Raw genomic sequence first — 19,974 nt, 5'->3', positions numbered from 1 at the left:
AGAGATGTGGCTTGAAACATACTGGAAGGGTTTTCGTTGGTTCCAAAGACCAGCGAAGGTTGGAAGAAACTTTATAGAAGGGTTTCTAGGGCTCATCTTGTCATTTGCATCGGTGCTTTTACTTTTAAAATCTGTTAAATCTTGCTTTAAACTACTCTTCTTGGAGCATTTCAGCTCTAGGGACCCCAATCTGCAACAACTTCCAAGCACATGAAAAATTGCTGGCCTCTCTTGGAGCTACCTTTTTCAACATCACTGTGCGTCTGTGATTATCCTCAATTGCTTCCTAATCCAGCTCCAAATGAGATTCAGAGCATTCATATGTTGGTGGGCATTGATTTTGGTAGTGGAGCAGCTTGATACAAAACAAAAAAAATCAGACACAGAGACTTAATCATTAATTATCTGAAAGCTTTCATCAGATGTAGGGATTGTCATATCCATTTCAAACCTGCTGCACGTTATTTCAACAAAGTGGTTGCAGGGGAGTTGCTTATGGCTCTGTTAGCTGGGGCTTCCTTTTATTAAAGTGCTGAGAAAAAGAGAGCTATTATCTTTGAGAGATGCTGCTCTCATTTTAATTGTAACTTGGTAAGCTATTTGGCTAGAATGGACTCTGAGTCTTTTCTCAATGAATATTTCTAACTCAGGCCAGGTCCCTGAGGACACAAGAATTTCCTGAAAAAAAAAAAAATTAACCATTACTTACTAGAAAAAGGAAAACTCTGTAGGTAAGAACCCATGGGGTAATGTTTTCAAAGCTAAATCTTATCTTTTCTACCCATTCCCTGTTCCCAGGGATGAGAGTAGGGGTTGGGGTGGGGAGGAAAGAAAACCATTAGGCAGTCCTTTTTTCTTTTTCTTCTTTTAATTTTGTTCAGCATTAAAGGAGGGAACTTCATAAACATTGATTGTCATTTACAGAAAACATTCAGAAATCATGTGTGCATTATCCGGGAATGCTAACAGTATTGAACTAATAATTTACAGGACATAAAATAAGGACAAAAACCTATTACATTCTAAAGTAATATAAAACTCTTTTTTAATTGTTAGGGAGTGCTGTTTTATTCTAGTATATTTATAATTAAAAAAACTCAATACTTACTTCCTAAATGACTCAGGCTGCAGTTTTACTCACATACACAGAAATTAGGGTTTATATATTAAACAAGGAGAGAGAGATCAGAAAATTGAAGATTTTAAAACTATATATGTCACTGGGTTTATTTGTGGTTTGCCTTTTTCCTCTACAGGCCAATAAGAATACATGGTAATAATGTAATTAAACTCCAGAAAAATCAGTGGTGACTATAAGAGACATTATTCTTTTAAAAAAGTAGAATTATTATGCTTTTTAGAGTGAATATTTTTATTTTACATACTTGTGGCAATGCAACTTTTATGCATTGCCAACAGTGGTGTGCATGCTAATGAGATGCAAACTGTGCCCCTCCCATGCTGCCCCCCAGGCGCAGTAGGTTAGTGGGCACAGCCAAGCCCCAGGCAGCCCACGGTTTCACGGGACTTAGAGTCGCTCTTCACTTTACAAGTGTAGGCTGGAGCTAAGGTAAAAACATTAAATCTCTGAACGTTGGAAGTATATGAAAATCATTTCTCTCGATCCTAAAAGCAAGGAAGCATTGTTAGGGATTTCAAAAATATTGGAATGTCTCATTTAAATCTAAATATCTTTTTATCATTATAAATCGATCATCATAAAATACTAGCCTTTTAAAGTCATATTTGGGATGCAGGAAAAGCATCAGTTTCAACAACTTGCTCCTGCCTGTGTTGCTATAGCTCATGACACCTTGGATTTTCCTCCCTCTCAGTCTCTCCCCAACCCTCCCCCAGGTTCTTTACAACATTTATTTGGTGAAGGTCAGTTATGGCTTCAGCAAATGAGTGGTCTGACCTCAGGTTATTAATAAGAAATAAATGTGTACAAAAATATCTTGTTCATCAGAAAGTGGAGTTTGTTTTCCTTAAGCTATTCCATGCAGAAAGGATTTGGACAAAGCCATTTGCTACAAGGAAAGATGACTTAACTCAGGCAACTTTTTTTTTTTAATTTTCCTTTTTCATATGGTCTAGTTATAGATGGAGTTTGCAGGTCTTAGGCCAATCTTCAATACAAATTCTTTGGAGCAGAATTAATTGACAGCCCTGTCCCTTTCTCAGTCATATTACAAAAAGAAGCATACACTTAACACCAATGACCCGTCAAGATGCTTAAACTGTTACAACCAGTTTCCATTAAAAAACTGAGAAGTACATAACACGCAGAAAGGAAGCAAGTACATATTTGCTCTTTGTTGATTTCCCCCTCTAAAAAAATTGTTACAAAGTCTTATGCTTAAACAGAGACATAGAAAAATCAGTGTACTCACTGTCTCCAGTTATTTACAGCAAAAATTACAGAGACAGCATACATTGTATTAGACCTTCCACAAGCATATATTAAAAGTAATTACATTTGAAAAAATATTTTTATTTTTCCTCTACATTTCTACAATACATACTCAGTTTTCTGTGGGTGTAATTTTTCTTTCTTGTGTGTGTGTTAATCAGATGAAGCAGACGGTACTGTGCTTGGATGTGGGATTTGTAGCTTTCCAGACATACCTAATGTGTTTCTACGTATGGTTGTGACAGAGGCACGCGAATGCTTGCCACCAACTACTGCCAGAAGAGTATAGTTGAATACAAGGATCATGCTGCCCAGCTGGGGTGCAGATGCCCTGTGCTGCCCTGAACAGGGCTCATTCAATTCCGGTAACCCTTGTGCTTTATTTTTGGCCATGAGAACAATCACTGAGCTGCTTTCTCTGATCCACTGGAGGCCATGCTTACAGTCACGCAGGAGGCAAAGATTACTATGGCCCATTCACATTGGAGGAATTTCAGCAGCTTAGGAAAAAAGTGCACAAACAGACAACCCCCATCTGCTGCATAGGAATCCATGGTCTGCACTTCCAAACAATGGAGGACTACATGATCACGACTATAGAATAAATTCTTCACATATGACTAAGGGAAAATAAAAACTTGTCACAGATATTGAAGTCACACAGTTAAAGAAACACTTTGAGACCCAAAAGAATAAAAGTCATGCATTTGCCTTTCAGAAAAAAAGTGGCAAGAAATCTAGCCCCCTGGCTCTATGAAGAAGGGAGTTGGGGCAAGACAAGTTGGAGTGTCTTTTATAAGCCATCACTAAATTGAATTGTTTTCATTTTTAGAATGTTCGCTATTTTTTAAACTGACCTCCTGTTATATCCTCTAGTTGTGACAATCAAATACCAAAACAAAATTGAGTATCAGAAGGGGAAGATCTCTATCCCCTCCTTCCAAAACTAGTATCATTCTAATATTGTCCAGGGTTGAATCTGGCCAGACTTGCTGCAGTTGAGCTGGCCCCAGATGCGATTTTGCTTTAAACCAGAGGCTGCAAGCTGACGATCTATGGGCCCTCTTCTGCTCAGTGATGTATTTGTTTGGTCTGCACTAAGCTCTGAATCAACTGCCATCATGTATAATTTCAGAGATTTTATAAAATTCAGAAGCTCCAGCAGCATTCAGCTTCAGGTAAATCCTGGATGTCCCTTTTTCCACAGGGCATTTCCTGGCCAGCTTGTCACTGGGCTGCTTCACCCATTTGCGTTAAGCCCCCTGGCTCTTTTAGGCTTTCGAATTTTCAACCCCTGCTTTAAATGGTAAACTACCCTCTACCCTGTACCCTCTGGTCCTGAGACCTAAAAATGAATAGAGTGTCAGCTTTTTTTGGAAAGACCCCCTATAGTTTCCCACAGGCCTTTACTCTAGCTGCTGCTTATACTGACAGTTGGAAACAGAACATCAAATAGCACTTCGTCGAAAGCAGATGGTAGGCTTTCCTCTCTTCTTTATGCAGGGGACTTTGTGCAGAGTTTCACTACAGATGTACACTTTAAGGTTATTGCTGTTCTATTGAACGGTGCTTCTGTCAGGGCACAGACGTCCATGGCCTGAATTGACTGCCAATTGTAGCAGCTTCCTTGGAAATAAAAGTTTATAGAAAAAAAAAGAGTCAGGAAGAAATTATTTCTTCTAATTTCCAATAGAAGTAGAATTTTTCCTTGCTTCTATAATGAACAGAAACAAAGAACATAGAACAACACTGCCATTATTTACATCTGATTGTTGTTTTTGAAAAAAGCTGGTAAGTTTTAGGTTGTCCTTGGGACCCAAGAATTGTTTTTGCCTTCAAGCCTGGTATACATTGCATTGTAGAGAGTGAGCATGAGTTGATCTTCATGGTTTTCTACAAACAGTTTAGCTTGACTGCTGTGAGGTTATGCTTTGAACAAGGCAGCTATGATAGGAAATGTACTGACACCTCCCTGGCACCTCTTGTTAATATGCAGAGTTTATTATGATTTAAGACCTCTTAGAATCTACCAAAGAAATCTAATCACTCAGGAGATCGTTATATTCTCTGATTTTACCTACTTGGAGGTATTTTAGTCCAGAGCCCTGAACACAGTGCTAAAACAAGGGAAATTCAGAAAGGGTATGTTTGTGGAGAACGTCTCCACCTTCAGCTTTCAGTCTTTGGGGGATAAAAGAGCCACTGAAGGCAGGGCGCGGTGGCTCAGGCCTGTAATCCTAGCACTTTGGGAGGCCAAGGCGGGTGGATCACTTGAGGTCAGGAGTTCAAGACCAGCCTGGCCAACATGGTGAAACCCCATCTCTACCTAAAATACAAAAATTAGCCGGGTGTGGGGGCATGTGCCTGTAATCCCAGCTACTCAGGAGGCTGAAGCAGGAGAATTGCTTGAACCCAGGAGGCAGAGATTGCAGTGAGCCGAGATCTCATGCCACTGCACTGCAGCCTGAGCAACATGTTGAACAAGATCTGTCTCAAAACAAAAGGAGCCACAGAAAAAGGGGCACAGAAATTAGTTGAGTCATGGACAGTACGGGTATATACGGGTGTCAAACCAGATTTGGAATCCTTCCCTGTCCTAGTTTCCCTCCAAAATTTCCCTTTCTTTTTATGGACCACAAATACACTGAAGTTTGAATTCACCCAGTTTCACCTCCCTTGTCCATTTTATCTAATGCCAGTTAGATTTCTGTATTTTCCTTGTTCAGGATTTGTATAGAAAGTTTGGATTTGCAGGGAGATAAAAATTCCTCTGAATGGGACAGCTAGATTATTTGGCTCTTAGCAGAGTTTAGAAAATGAGACCAAGTTGTCCTTACGTCGGTGCAACTTTTCAGCAAGTCCAAATAATTCAATCTAGTTTATCACATGAAGTAACTGCTTGTTGGTCTGAAAGCCTTGTCAGAGAGGTGCTCTCAGCAACATATTTAGTTTATACCATTCACATTTTGCCGTCATTTTCCTGTTTTTAATTTTTTCCTCCTTCTTGATGTATTTTTTTTTTTAATGAAACATCCCTGAGTGGATACAGTGCAACATCTGCATCAAGCAGTGATTGTCATTTATGAAGCACGAAGTGAGAAGCCCAGATTGTGGATTTTTTCTTCCAGTGTACACTTGATCATGATTGTTGTGAACATTTGTTAGTCCTCATGGGGAAGGAACCAAGTTCTGGGATTGTAGGTACAAAATACCTTGACATGCAGTCATAGGACATCTTCGAAGGGCAGCTTTTTAAGGCTTTTTACCATTGAAAACATGACTGGATTCTCCTTAAAGGGAAGGTTGGGCAACTGTAACCCAAACTAGAAATCTCTTCTCTCAACTAAGTGGGATGAGTACGTCCTGGTTGCCATTGTTTTGTTCTGGTTCAGATGCTAGCTCTGTTTCCTTCCTCCCAGCTTCAAAAGGTCCATGCCGTCCCAATGAAATGCTTACACTAGTGGAAACAACACAAATTCAAAAGCAGTACCTCCCAAGGTAAATGTGGGGAACAATCTTTTTCCTATATCACCCATGGGAAAAGGGAGGAAAAAATTCTGAGCCACTTCATCAATTGAGCCAATTTAAATCCTCTAAGGTAAATTGGAGGAAATAAATAACTCCCTCTGCAACTGAGCAGGAATTACAGGCTGACAATGGAAAACGCTAGGCCAACAGAACAATGAAAACAAAGTTTGACATAAGTTCAAAGCTCAAAGGGAAACACCAAGCAGACACATGAAGCATCGCCTATCACAAGCCAATCATAAAACATACATTGCATTTGGAAATGGCTTGGTTTAATTGAGTGCCTTCCATTACCCTGTTTTCCTAGCAATCAGTAGAGTAATCTTTCCATTAGAAAGAAATATGACTCTGGGAATTAATTCTTTATACAAAGAGCTAGCAGGAGTGACATTTACACCAAAAAGAATTGAGTCCCTGTAGCAGCATAATAAGCAGTCTACAGCTGTCTTCTTAGAACCAAAGGTAATTTGGTTCAATGTAGTTAAATTAATTGAATATAACAGTAGTTGAGAAACAGATTCATTATTTTAAAGCCTTTTTGTTTTTCCCCATTGGTTTCGAATTCATCAATCATGAGGTGAGAAAATGTTCCGTTTTCTAAAAGGAAAAGACGACACTACTGTTTTGATCATCAATCAAGAGTTCTGTGGTATCTTGGAGATGGTGCTCAACCATGAACTTCAGGAGAGCATAAGAGATTAAAAAAAAAAAATCAAAGTTTCCACTGATGGAAACTTTACAAAGCAGGGGTTTGTGTGTGTGTGTGTGTGTATGTGTGTGTGTGTGTTTAATATGGAGAAAAGGGCAGTTCTTTAGGAGTTGGTGGCTGGGATACGCTTACAGGAGACCATCATTTTCATTGTCCTATAAACAAACTTTTCTCCTAGCTTTTTTTTTTTTTAAGTTTTATTTTGTATCAGAAAATAACAAAGGTATAGGCCTCCAGGACACAGGCAGAACAAATTTCTTGGAATATATACTTTTCTTATGATTAATTTCATTGGTGAGCAGGTGGAGAATTGAGAATTTGTACAAGGAAGTCTAAAATCTCTGATCCTAATGTCACACTTGTATTCTTTATTTCTAAAAGTTGCTAAAAAAATAATTCTAGGGTAAATGGATGATATAATTGTAAACTTCACAGGAATTAGTTTTGGCTTTGGGGTACATTAGTTCCCTAGAATAACACAGATCTTTTATTTTCTCATCTGTCAAGTTTTTGCTACATTTTTATATTATAGCATTTTATAATAGGCCTACCCCTTTATTGCCACTTTTCCTAACAAATATATTAAAGAGAAGGAATATAAGGAATTACTTCTTTACTCTGGGTCTTCTCTTTCTACCTTTTCTTGCCAAAACATGGTGAGAGAAAATGTTTACATGAAATGGTATTGTTGCCCTGGGTTCTGATTTATTCTTTTAACTTTTCTAGAAAAAAATTGCTGGTAGTCATAATCCACAGATTGTATTTTTCAGTTGAAGACACAATAAGCACTGAAATCAAGCTTCTTTCACAACTGGAAATCCAAAAGAAAGAAAGTGTTTTTATGTGTTCTGGTGAAAAATAGAAAATATCTACTGTTTGGTCAAAAAAGTCTTGGACCTTACAATGTTATCTGTGGCCTAATTCTTGAAACAGGAAAATGGCTTCAAATAATGTCTCCTTCCCAATATGTACCATCTTGACAAGGCTTTGATGTCACTGACAGAAACAGAGTTTGTATATAGAGGCCACACATTATGTTTATTCCTTTGTAGACTTAATTCTGAGTTGGTACCGTCCTGCCATTGACTATAGATGAAAACTCTGGCTGGGAAAACAAAATCCTGATTGTCTAACATAAAGGTAACATATAACACAGAAGGTAAATCACAGAAGAGAGCCTGACTGAACCTCCATTGCTAGTAGGTATGGTATTTAAGCCACAGTGCATGTGCATGTATAAGTAATAGTCATATATAATATTCTCACATATTATATACTTATTACATACATGCACAGTACTTTCCAAGACAGCTACAAATTTACACATGCATCAACTACCTAAAACATGGAAATAGGTAAGCCTATTAAGTGGAATTTTCTTAAATTATATTTGAACAATCAACAGGAAAAGTAATCATGTAAAGTACCGCTCTTTTCTTGTATATATCTACAATAAAATTCTATAAACAGTTGTCTCCCAAAACATACCCGAATAAAATTAAAAAAAGGATAACACCCAGTGTCCTATATTTGTATATTTATGGTCATTTCAAAAACAAACAAACAAATAAAAGAGCCCCACTCAGGTGCATATTTACATTCTTCAAACTGTAGCGGTGAAAAATAATTCTATTAAGTGCAGGACATTCCTAATGTTGCAGTAGTGACATTTTTCTTAAGTCTTCATGAACACATTGCTTTTGTCTTAATGGTGATGCATTCCATGACTATGAGACAGTTCTCTTGTCCCCTTCATTTGCAGCCGGTGGCACAGTCAGGATTAAAGAGCTCCTTGTATAACGGAGGAAACAGTGTATTCACTATCTCTGGATGAGATTGCTTAAATACCTGCAGCTTCTCCCCGTGCAAGTTGCAAACTGCCGTGATGGTTGGTATCTTGGCTATTAACTGCAGAACGGAGAGACAGAGAGGGAGATAGAGAGGGAAGCTCATTAGTGCTCTGTCTGTGGAACCAGTGTCCTTTCTGGCCCCAGATGAAGGTAAACGGCTTTGGAAAAAGATGTTCAGAAAGAAAGAAGGCACACTTCCAGCTTTTCTCTTACAACAAAACAAAATAAAACATACCCACCCCCACCCCCGCCCCCCCCGGACACCATCCCCTAAAGGAAAAATAAAGAGAAAGAAAGCAAGCAGGACCAAGATTCCTGATTCATTGCTCTTAAATAAGTATATATGAGAGGTTTTCTAGTTTAATAGTTACAAGTGGGTGCTCTGTAGGTGGGCTACCTGAGTTCCAAAAGAGCTTAGCAATGGTGTAGCTGTGACTTTGTCGATGTCTCAGTTTTCTCATTCATAAAATGGGCTTACTAATAGTACGTACTTCATTGGGTTGTTGTGTGGACTGAGGGAGGTAATTCCTACAAAAGTGTTAAGAACTTTTGTAGTTCTTAACACAACACTGGAGATGTGAAGTGTAATTGTTAGTGAACATTATTATTACCCATAATTTCCCATAGATTTTTGTGACATGAATATTAGATTTTTAGCTTTGGAAGGTGAAAATATTTAGGGATATACAACCAAACTGTATGAGGTGTAATCTATAATGATCTGGACTGCTTGGCTATCAAGCTCACTAACCCACTTTTATAGTGGCTCTCTAATCCGTTTCCACTGTAATGCATAATATGAAACACATAGAGAATTTGGGAGGTCACTGGCACTTAGCTTCCTTAGGAAGGTGTTCTAAAAATGAGTGGAAGGATATCCACTTACAATTGTTAGGTTTTGATATATGTATCATGTAAGATGTAATTTTTTGAGTTAAGATACCCAGAAGACAGTGTTTTATAATAATTTAAATGCTGTATGGGTCTTAAGAGATGAACAATTCAGCTTTTAACATACTTATAGTTTAGGAACACTTCGAATCCATCATTTTTGTGTCAAAATTAGCTTAAACATAAGTCACTGTGATTAAATTATTGTGAGAGATATGTTCTTGTATAGAGGAACACTCTTATAAAAGATAAGCATGATAGCTCATATAGCTGACTAAAGACACACTTGAAAGTGATGAAAAATACAGTTAAACAAAACCTATCTCATCACTGGTTAGGCTCATCATGTTCCCTACCCTGTTCAATAACAAGAATCCATTTCAGCCTTTGAAATAAAAGAGGAAATAGATAATTAGTTGCCTTGTGGTTTTTCAAAATCAGAAACTTCCACTCTTTCATTAATTTTCCTTTTAACAACTAATGGCTATATAACCATACTACAAGCAATTTAAAAATAGCATCAGGATTACAGCTGTTGGCACATTCAGTAAAGGGATCTAGAACATGTAAAGAAGTTTAGAGTTCAGACTTTCCAATCTTAACCATCTCCACTGCTATTTAAAGACAGAGATAGAAATGAAAAATGCGGAATCTTTGTCGATAGAATGGATGCTAAATTTTAGACTGAGAATCAAAACTTTACCTCCAACATTATTAATTTTTTTTCATTCTTGATACACCACAAGGAATTGTGTGCCTCGTATGTAGCAGGCACTTGGCTAAACACCAGAATGCACAAAACATTATGAGTCTTGTTTGTAGTCTACTTGATGAGACGGATGAAATAAGTTTACCACACAGTCAAAAGCAGACTGAAAAACTGTGGTGAGTGCCAAAGAAGAATAGCGGGAGGAAAAGTGGGAGGTAAGAAGATGCCCTGACTTGTGGCAGGCCTGGGATGGCTGCCCTGAGAAAGTGATATTGAAGCTGAGCTCTGATGGAAGAGTGAGAGAATTAGGTGCTAGGGCAGAGGGTACATAACATGCCCTAGGATCATGTGCAAAGATGCTGTAGTGCTTTGCGCTCTGGAAGAACCAAAGGCAGTTCAGGGTCGCTGGAACAGTGGGTGAGGTAATGCCAGAGAGGTGTGCATGGCCAGATTATGTAAGCCCTCATAGTTCACGTTATGTTCTCTGAGAGGGTTTTAAGCAAAAAAGAAAGATGATTCAGAGTCCCATTCTGAAAGACTCACTTTGGGTCCAGGGTGGAAAACTGTGTCTTTTCTATATTTTCATAGGTACAGAGTGTTCAAGTGTCCACTTAACTGGAGTCGCTTGGGAAATTATTCAAACTCTCTTAACCAGCTGGCTCACACAGAAGGAGACTACAACAATTTAGGAACAGTTCTTGCACATTGTAATTCTCCCTGAAATAGCTGTTGAATGCAGAGTGGCTTTGAATGCTTTCTACAATCATCTGCAGTTGAATTGATGATGTGCAGAGCTCTTGAAACTTCCAGATGCAACTCTATAATTATTGTCAATCTTGTCAACAAGAGTGGCTGGGGTGCTTCTTAAAAATGCAGACTACTGGGACCTACTCCTGGAGGATTCAGTTTCAGTGAGTTTGGGTGAAGCTCAGACTCCATGTTTGAAACAAACATTCCCTGCAGACACTGATGCAGTGGGTTCATGGCATCAACTTTGGAAAACACTGCTTCAGAGGTTCAAATTTCATAAATTTACAACTGGTTTTCAAAATTGAAAAGTTGAGCCAGGCACAGTGGCTCAGATCTGTAATCCCAACTACTCTAGAGGCTAAGGCAAGAGGATCGCTTGAAGCCAGGCGTTCGAGACCAGCCTGGCCAACATAGCAAGACTTTGTCTCTTAAAAATTTTTTTTAAAAAGTAAATTATACATTGAATTTGAAACAGTCCTGTGAACTAAGTGTAGAATTAGCTGCTTTTCAGGAGGTAGACATGGAAGTTCTCACATCTAGAGAGGGAAGGTTCCATGTGCTTAGAGCTATTAGTTTGGTGGGGGTCAAGTAATGAAATTCCTGAGTTCCCTGTGACACACAAATACTACAGAGGGAGGATTAGTCTGTTGATAAAGAACATGGGATTTGGAGTCAGGCTGCCTGGGTTTGAATCCTATTTCTGTCCTTTACAGCTATGTGATCTTGGACAAGCCACTTAACCTCTCAGCTTTTTTTAAAAATATTTTTATTATACTTTAAGTTTTAGGGTACATGTGCACAATGTGCAGGTTAGTTACATATGTATACACGTGCCATGTTGGTGTGCTGCACCCAGTAACTCATCATTTAACGTTAGGTATATCTCCAAATGCTATCCCTCCCCCCTCCCCCCACCCCACAACAGGCCCCGGTGAACACATGGACACAGGAAGGGGAACAACCTCTCAGCATTTTATCTGTCAGATGGCGATTATAACAGTCCCTGCCTCAGAGGGAGGTTGTGAGGATTAAGTGAGGCAACAAAAATTTGTTTACAGTGATGCCTGACACACGTGGTGATCTGTGTGGTAGCTGTCATGCTTCCACTCCCACAGTCTGAGATATCTCTCTTCCTTTCAGGAGAGAAAGAGTCAAGGCCATGCTTTTCAGTCGAAGGACATGGAGGGCAGGAAGCCAGCTTAGCTCTCAACCAAGCTCCAAAAGTGGAGTCATTAACCAAAAGTTAACGCACGGCAAAGCCAGCCATTGACATTTTTTGAAATGAAAAAGCAAAATCATATTGATTTTTCATTTTCTTATAGCAATTCAAATAAGTTGCTTATTTTACTAACTGTGACTCACAATGTAGAATCCTATGTACAACAGTTCTTGAAGCATTTTTCTGTTCCTTTGGTGACAGGGTGGTGTGGGACATGAAATGTATAAGAGGATGACTGAAACCCTTTTATAGTTGCTCATTTGCCCTGGAAATATTTAATTACGTGTCTGGTTTTGGAATGTTAATATGGACTCTTCCTCTTTTCCCGGGAAAAAAACTGGGATTTAAGAGTCTGGTTCAGGACCCAGTTCTGCCTTCTTTTATGTGATTTGGATCTAGTTCCTGTTGCTCATCTGTAGAATGGGCCAGATGGTGAGAATTGCTTTCTGTTAAAGAGCACTCAGATCGCTTCAGCAAACAGCACAGAGAAGGCAAAGAGCTCTCCCAGCGCCCATGCTCTTGGAATAGGCTGACTGCAAGACACCCAATCGGCTGTGGAAACAGAAGTGCTGACAGGGGCATCCATCACTCTGGAGGCATGGTGGGCCAGGAGGCCATGTGGAGGCGGCAGCAGCACTTGTCAGAGCCCAGAAGGGCCTGGTGTAGAGAGCAGCAGGCAATCACTTACTGCTCATTAATATTATGTACTGCAGCCAGGGGACCCCCATTTCAAAGGGAGCTCAGAGCAGCCTCCACAGCAGTTAATAGCTCAACAACTTTTTAAACAGCTGGGGAAGTGATCCAGAAGCACTTGGAGATGGAGGGGGTAGTCAATTTTAAATCATCATGAAATTCCTTCATGTTTAAATAATCCCCATAGCAGAAGTAGACAGAGGGTCTATCAAAAGGCATTTTCACACTCATCTCTTTCTTATGACAAGCATTTCTTATGAGAAGGGAGCTTTAGCTTATACCTACAGGGGTCTACAAGAAGAAAAAGCAGCTGTTTGAGAAGAGATAATAATCCTATGCTTCTCTCCAGAGGGCGGTTTTATGAGAAAATTCACAATTTTATAACTGGTACATTTGATGTTAGAAAAATGGAACATGCAGAGGGTAAAACTAGTGATCTTGCTCATGTGGGCTTCCAGGCCATCAAGATGCCCTCCAACCTAAAGCAGGAAGACAGCAATGGTTTGATCAAATTGGAAGAAGCTTCAGGAGCATGAGTGAAAACAGGGCACACAAAGTGAAGCTGAACACATCAATTTCACATGTACATTTGATTTTATTTTCTGTTTTTCTTTTTTTTTTTGTTTTTGGTTTTTGTTGAGTCAAACCTAGTTGGATTCGAATTATAACATTAAACTTGAGATACCTTTCCGGGTCATAAGCCCTGCCCCCACCATCCTGACCCCACCATCCTGACCCCATCCTTAGCATCCGTGTGGCAGTGCCTGTACTTTCTACCCTGGGCATGGCTGACCGAAATGGAAGTGGACACTTGACTCAGCTGGGGCTGGAATAGGAAACCAGACTGAGAGTCAGCAAGTTGCTTTTTAATTGTAGCAGAAACTACCAGTAACCTGAGGAGTGAAGAGCTAGCCGTATTTCATCACGTGGACCAGGGAAGCACAGAAAACTGGTACTCAGAGAGGGAGAAGAATGAAGTAGATACCTACAGGGACATAAGTGTGTAAGATGAAGAATTTGGAAGGCTTCCCAATTCGTAGTTCCAGTACTTTCCTGATTGATGGCTGCATTTTTAACCTTGAGTTCTATGAGATATTGCTTCATTATTTGTTTTATTTTTATTTTTTATACTTTTGCTTAACCTAGTTGGAGTTGATTCCTCTTACTTGTAACCAAAGAGTATTTATTTATTTATTTATTTAGAGACAGAGTCTCGCTCCATTGACAGGCTGAAATGCAGTGGTGTGATTTCGGCTCACTGCAACTTCCACCTCCGGGGTTCAAGCAATTCTCCTGCCTCAGCTTCCCAAGTAGCTGGGATTACAGATGCGCACCACCACGCCAAGTTAACTTTTTTGTATTTTTAGTAGAGATGGGATTTCGCCATGTTGGCCGGTATGGTCTTGATCTCCTGACCTCATGATCTGATCCGCCTGCCTCGGCCTCCCAAAGTGCTGGGATTACAGGCCAAAGAGTCTTAATGAATACATCAACTTGCAATTCGATGAATGAGGAGCAATATCAAAACCTTTCTTCTCATTTACAGACCATTAATCTGATGGACAACCCTTGGAATTTCTGGATGTTGTACCTATAGTGTATGCCAGCAAACCATAAACAGTTAAAATACATTGAAATAATCTAGCTTCTCAGTGGAGTTCCTCAAGGAAACCTGCCATGTGTTATTCACAATTGTCTCCTTGCACCTGGCACGTAGTACCTATTTATAATAAATGCAGGTTCAAGCAGAAAACTATCCCAGGAGAGAGCTGTGTTTCTTCAGTCTAGATTTGAAATTTAAAAACCTGCGGGATCTGTTGAACTGTTTTCTATAATTTTGCCTATTCTTGCATTAGTTTAAAGTATATTTACTGTTGGGAGGAAGCCTGAGGGAGGCTTTGGGGATGCCAGTTTTACCTCAGCAGTGGTCACACGGGTATGCTAACTTTGTGGTAATTCACTGAAGTATGTACTTACGACTTGGGAACTTTTCCCCATGTATGTTATACTTTTAAAAATTATTGACATTCTAAAGTATGAAACAAAGTCCTGACCAAATAGAAATGAGAATGGGGAGACTAAGACCACGAGTCACATCATCCGGATAGGGGCTCCTCAAGTGCTGATTAGCCAGACTGTGCTGTTCAAGATGAAAGTGAACCCAAATCTCTAGTCCCACCTGCTAGGAATTCTAATGTAACACCCAGTTTTTTTTGTTTTGTTTTTTTTTGTTTGTTTTTTGTTTTGTTTTGTTTTGTTTTTTGAGACGGAGTCTTGTTCTGTCTCCCAGGCTGGAGTGCAGCGGTGCAATCTCTGCTCACTGCCATCTCCGCTTCCTGGGTTCAAGCGATTCTCCTGCCTTAGCCTCTTGAGTAGCTGGGATTACAGGCACCTGCCACCATGCCGGGCTAATTTTTGTATTTTTGATAAAGATGGGGTTTCACTGTGTTGGCCAGGCTTGTCTTGAACTGACCTTAGGTAATCCGCCCACCTCGGCCTCCCAAATGCTGGGATTACAGGCATGAGCCATGGTGCCTGGCCCATCCCATTATTAATCATAGTGAAGTCTATTTTGATTTCAATGAGAAAGCAATAAAAATAACCATAAATGACCTTTTGCAGTTTTCTCTGATCTCTCAATCAGTGTTTGGTCCATAGACTCCATCTACAAATCAACTGTTTTTCCTAAATCTGAATGATAATGCACACTACCAATGTGACCAGAAATGATTTCTTTCAAGTACAATTTCAATTATTAACATGCACAATAGGGTTGTTCAAGCCTTCTATCTTTTAAGCTTTTTTAAATTTTTTTTTAGTAATTCATTATTGTTATAATAGAAAGACAAGCTTCTCTCTCATGTTGATGATACAGTTTTGTTATCTTTATGCTAGAAACAAACATAGGAATTAAGAAGTTAGTGAATCTGTTGGCATGTACCATTCCCGGCCCAACTTACTGCAATTCTCCCTGGGAAGGTGCAGAGGTCTGAGCTGGAAAGAGACATTTTCTGGGCCTCTCAAACATTTAGGAGTAGCTGCCTTACATTAAGAGTTCAGGTGCTGGAGTTGGCTTAACTGGGTTCAAATTCTGGCTCTCCTACTTAGAAGCTGCTTAACATTAGGCAAGATATGTAATCACTTGAAGTTTCAACTAATGAGAGTATAGTTTTGAGAATTAAATGTCAATCTATTTAGAATCTATCAGGACAGTGCCTGGCCCATAGTAAATGCTCAATCCTTTTCAACTTTTGCCATTCTTTTTATCAGTCATGTGATTCTGATCATGTATTTCTTTTCATTGTAGTCAGTGAGGCACTTGATTTTTTCCTCCACAGCATGTGAACTTGTATCTCATCTATGTTTATTTATCTTGCATATTTGACCTGCAGTAAATATTTACTGAGTGAACAAAAATGATAAAGATGAATTTTAGAAACACTTCCTACTTCGCCCTATTTCCACGTGAATGTTTCTTTTGCAATATGAAAGCTATGGCTATGATGTTGTATTAATATAGCACGTTATCATTGTATCCTGCAAAGTGAAGGCTGCATACTCTAGATAGTGTCTCACCTGAAAGCTGAAGGTAATGCTCAGGTTCCTCACCTGGATGAGAAGATTTTGCTCAGACAGAATGATGGAAGCAAGAGAATGTGTCTGGAGTAGGCAGGGGAGGTGAATCTCCCTCTTGTCTGAACCACAGAGATTCTAGATCAGCCGTGTCCAATAAAAATATAATGTGGACTAGAGATGTAACCTAAAACTTTGTAGCAGCCACATTACGCAAAGTTAAAAGAAAGAACAGGTGAAATAAATTTTATAATATATTTTATAAAACTCGAAGTACCTAAAATATTATTATTTCAACATATAATCACAAAAAGAATGAATATTTTCCATTCTCTTTTAAATCCTAACTCTTTGAAATAAGTATATATAAGTCTAAAGGCTTAGGAAGGGGAATCTTGTGCTATAGATGCCCAAGGCAGTGCTGGCCACCGTATAGTAGGTCAGAAGTCAGGAAATGAAAGGAACGCCTCCTTTTCTCATCTTCCTGAGCCTTGTTGGAATGGGATGGGTGCGAGATGGGGAAAGGTGGACTTTTTACACTTGATCATCTGGAGTTAGATCAATCTCCTCTCTCTATGTCGTAGCCTGTATGGATTATGTCTTTTTGAGAAGTCTGGCTTCTTAGCGGTCTATGGGGGACCCGGAGAAGTGCCTAGTGTTTACTCTGGGACTCAGCTGTGTGAGGGAGGATCTGTCTCCTCTGTGGCCCACGTGGCAATGACAGTGAATCAAGCAAACGATCTGAGGAGATGAATTTCAAAGTTCAAATTCAGCACAGGCTTCAGTCATTCTTCTAAGTGAGGATATTCTCTTTCCATGGCTACCCTTAGATTCCCATTGCATTTTCATTAATGTGACATAACCTTAGACTACACTAATTCCTTGTGGATGCAGGTGTGTGGTTAGGACATCTACATGGTTAGCAGGAGCTTAGGAAGAATAACGGGAAAAGAGATCCCCGCGGGGGACAGGATATAACTTTCTGGCCAGCCAGAAATAGGAAGAAAGAGAGAGGGAGATTGTGAACTTCAGCAAAGTAACTATAGACTCCTCTACATCCTAGGAGAATTAGAAAGGATTTATCAGCATAGAGCTATGGGCCTAAAACCACCCAGAGGTGTGGTGTGGCCCATGATTCCTGGAAAGCTTGCATGTAAAGCACATGGTGAGGCACAAGCACTTGAACATGTTTTCAGAAGTGAATTGAAGGCATGGTACTCGCTGAATGTTAGTTGTGAGAAAATAAAAAGAAACATTCTCTCTAAGCCTGCATATGGTGAGCTGAGTGGGCTTTGCCTCCGAGGGATATCAGCAGTTCTCTATGCCTTCCTGTTGGATATATGTGTTGTTATAGAGTTAGCTATTTTCAAACTTCTCAATACAGCTTTGGGCAAGAACACACCTCCAGTAGTGTTGTATCTATTTTCAGGAGTGCTGGGAAAAATAAATATGCTATCTAACAATATTTCATGACTCTAATTAACCAGGAGGCACAAAAGGAGGGGCTAGACTGGGGAAGGCCAACATTAAGCAAGGCTCCAGCTATGGGCCTGACCTGCAGGCTGCATTTGGGAAAGGGCTGGATGCATGCATCTGAGGACAAGATGTGAGCAAGACACCACAGATCCAAGCCTTGGCCTTGGCCATGAGCACACTGCCACAGCCTGGCCCCAACTGGACCGGCCTTCCTTATCCTCTACCCTCTGCACCTCTGGTCAGGGCAACAAGAATGGCAGACTCAGTGACTTTAATAGAGAAAGCCCTAGAATGGAAGAGCAACAGTCTTTACAGTTCAAACATTCGCTGCCCTATCTCTCACCCTCTCTCCAACCTCAGCAGTGGTCCTGCTGTTCTCAACTGAGTGGGGAAAGAGCATCACAGGTTCCTAATCCCCACAGCTGTCTTCACTGAGGAAGTAAACCTCCTAAAGTGAGTCATGGCAGCATCCAAAGCACAAGTCACGGAGCTCCTCCTGGAAGCCTGACGGGCACGCTGACCTCTGAACCCGGGCTTTGCACACACTATAGGCTTTGCAGCTTTGAGGCTGGAGTATCGTCCTCAACTAAATGACCATAGTGCAATGAGTACTAATTTGGATCCATAAGACTTGGCAAAATCAGTCTTTTTCTTCACTTCTTATAATAGTAAAATATCAAAAAAGTCCTTAAAACAATCACACTGGACTGGACGTTGGAAGGCAACACAAGATGTCAGGAGGAACCTTTGTTTTTCTCTTTAGGGAGTCAAAGAAGATAATACTAAAGAGACCTTAAAGACCATGCAGTCCAACCTACTCATTTCCCAGACAAGAAAAGTGAAGCCCAGAGAACAGATGGGCTGCCTCCTCTAGTCATATGGGGCTTAAAAATATATATGTATATTTATTTTATATATATATATATGTATGTATTTTTTTCATGAGCTTTAGTGAAAGTGACCAGTGTTATCTCATTTCCTGGCTTCTCAAATCCAGGATCCAGCCAAATCTAACTATTATTTATAGCATGAATATACCTTATGCTTTCCTACCTCCATGCCATTGCCCCCATCACTTGGAATGCCATCCTGCACTTCTTCAACCTCCCAACTTCCATCTTTTGAAATAATTTTCATCTATCAGTGATTAGCTCAAATATGCCATCTCTTAGATAAAAATGTCTCTGCTGAAATATTTTTTTTTTTCTGTCAACAACAACAGCTACAACACAGCAACAGCACTTACATATTACCTATTATGGACTGGGCAGCTTACTTATATTTTATCTCATTTAGTTAGCCATATATTCGTGTATCTTTAGTCACATGGTACAAATGAGGAAACGGAGGCACAGAGAGTTAAAGTCACATGTCCAGGGACACTCAACTAGCAAGTGGCTTTGATGGTTTATTATAAATATGCTATGTACCATAATTGTGCTGATAAGGAGAAGAAACTAGATTCTTTAATAGGGTTTTTTTTCCCCCGATCAACTCTCTCCTCTCCCCAAACCAAAACACAGGTTAACACATGGGGATTAAAATCTTCTAGTTAATATTAGGATACATAATCCCCAAATTTTCAAATCTTCTAAGATTAAAATTTGGCCCAAAGTAGAAGGCACTGCTACCTGAACTTTAATTTCAGGAAGTAGGCATGTAGAAAGTGTGTTGGAGATTGCTCTTGCAGAATGAAGTTCAGTGACTGTGTATGAGCCTTGTACCTCTAACCTGATGTCTGTTAACACCTATTCAGGGTTGAACAGGTCAGCAGTAGAAATAATCTTTTGCACATGACACAGAAGGCAGAGGTACCCTCTACCTACCGGCGATTTCACCGGAGCCCCTGGACTTCAACACATTTCGGGTACATGTGCATTTTTTTAGAGACAGGTTTCACAACGTTCACTGGAGTCCCGAAGGGGTCTATGAGTAACAAATATTAATAATGGCCCTCACTGTTTTAGAGGTATTGTGGAAGGCAGAAGAGCTTCCATGACTACGATGGCATAAGGAGCCTTTCTGCAAAGATAAGAAGAATCTGTGGTGGGATGAAACAGTTTCTCTCGCATTTAAATAAAATATTCCTTTTGGGGAATTTGATGAGAGAGCATCCTAGACAGTGATGGCACATTTGTCCGGATTGTTAAAGCAGTCAGGAGC

At 39.8% G+C, this 19,974-nt stretch overlaps 1 protein-coding gene across 1 annotated transcript in view; it reads right to left on the bottom strand.

The window, feature by feature from the left end:
* Nucleotides 1-849: 849 nt before the first annotated feature.
* RORB (RAR related orphan receptor B) overlaps nucleotides 850-19,974 on the bottom strand; it is a 200,797-nt gene continuing 181,672 nt past the window's right edge. The window contains exon 10 of the mRNA XM_032164307.2: nucleotides 850-8,558. Within this exon, the coding sequence (XP_032020198.1) occupies nucleotides 8,403-8,558 (156 nt within the window). The 3' untranslated portion in view covers nucleotides 850-8,402. The remainder of the gene's footprint in view (nucleotides 8,559-19,974) is intronic.

This window comes from Hylobates moloch, unplaced genomic scaffold (genome assembly GCF_009828535.3).
Source record: "Hylobates moloch isolate HMO894 unplaced genomic scaffold, HMol_V3 SCAFFOLD_10, whole genome shotgun sequence".
In the NCBI taxonomy this organism is placed as follows: domain Eukaryota; kingdom Metazoa; phylum Chordata; class Mammalia; order Primates; family Hylobatidae; genus Hylobates; species Hylobates moloch.
This window is presented reverse-complemented; position numbering and strand designations above follow the sequence as displayed.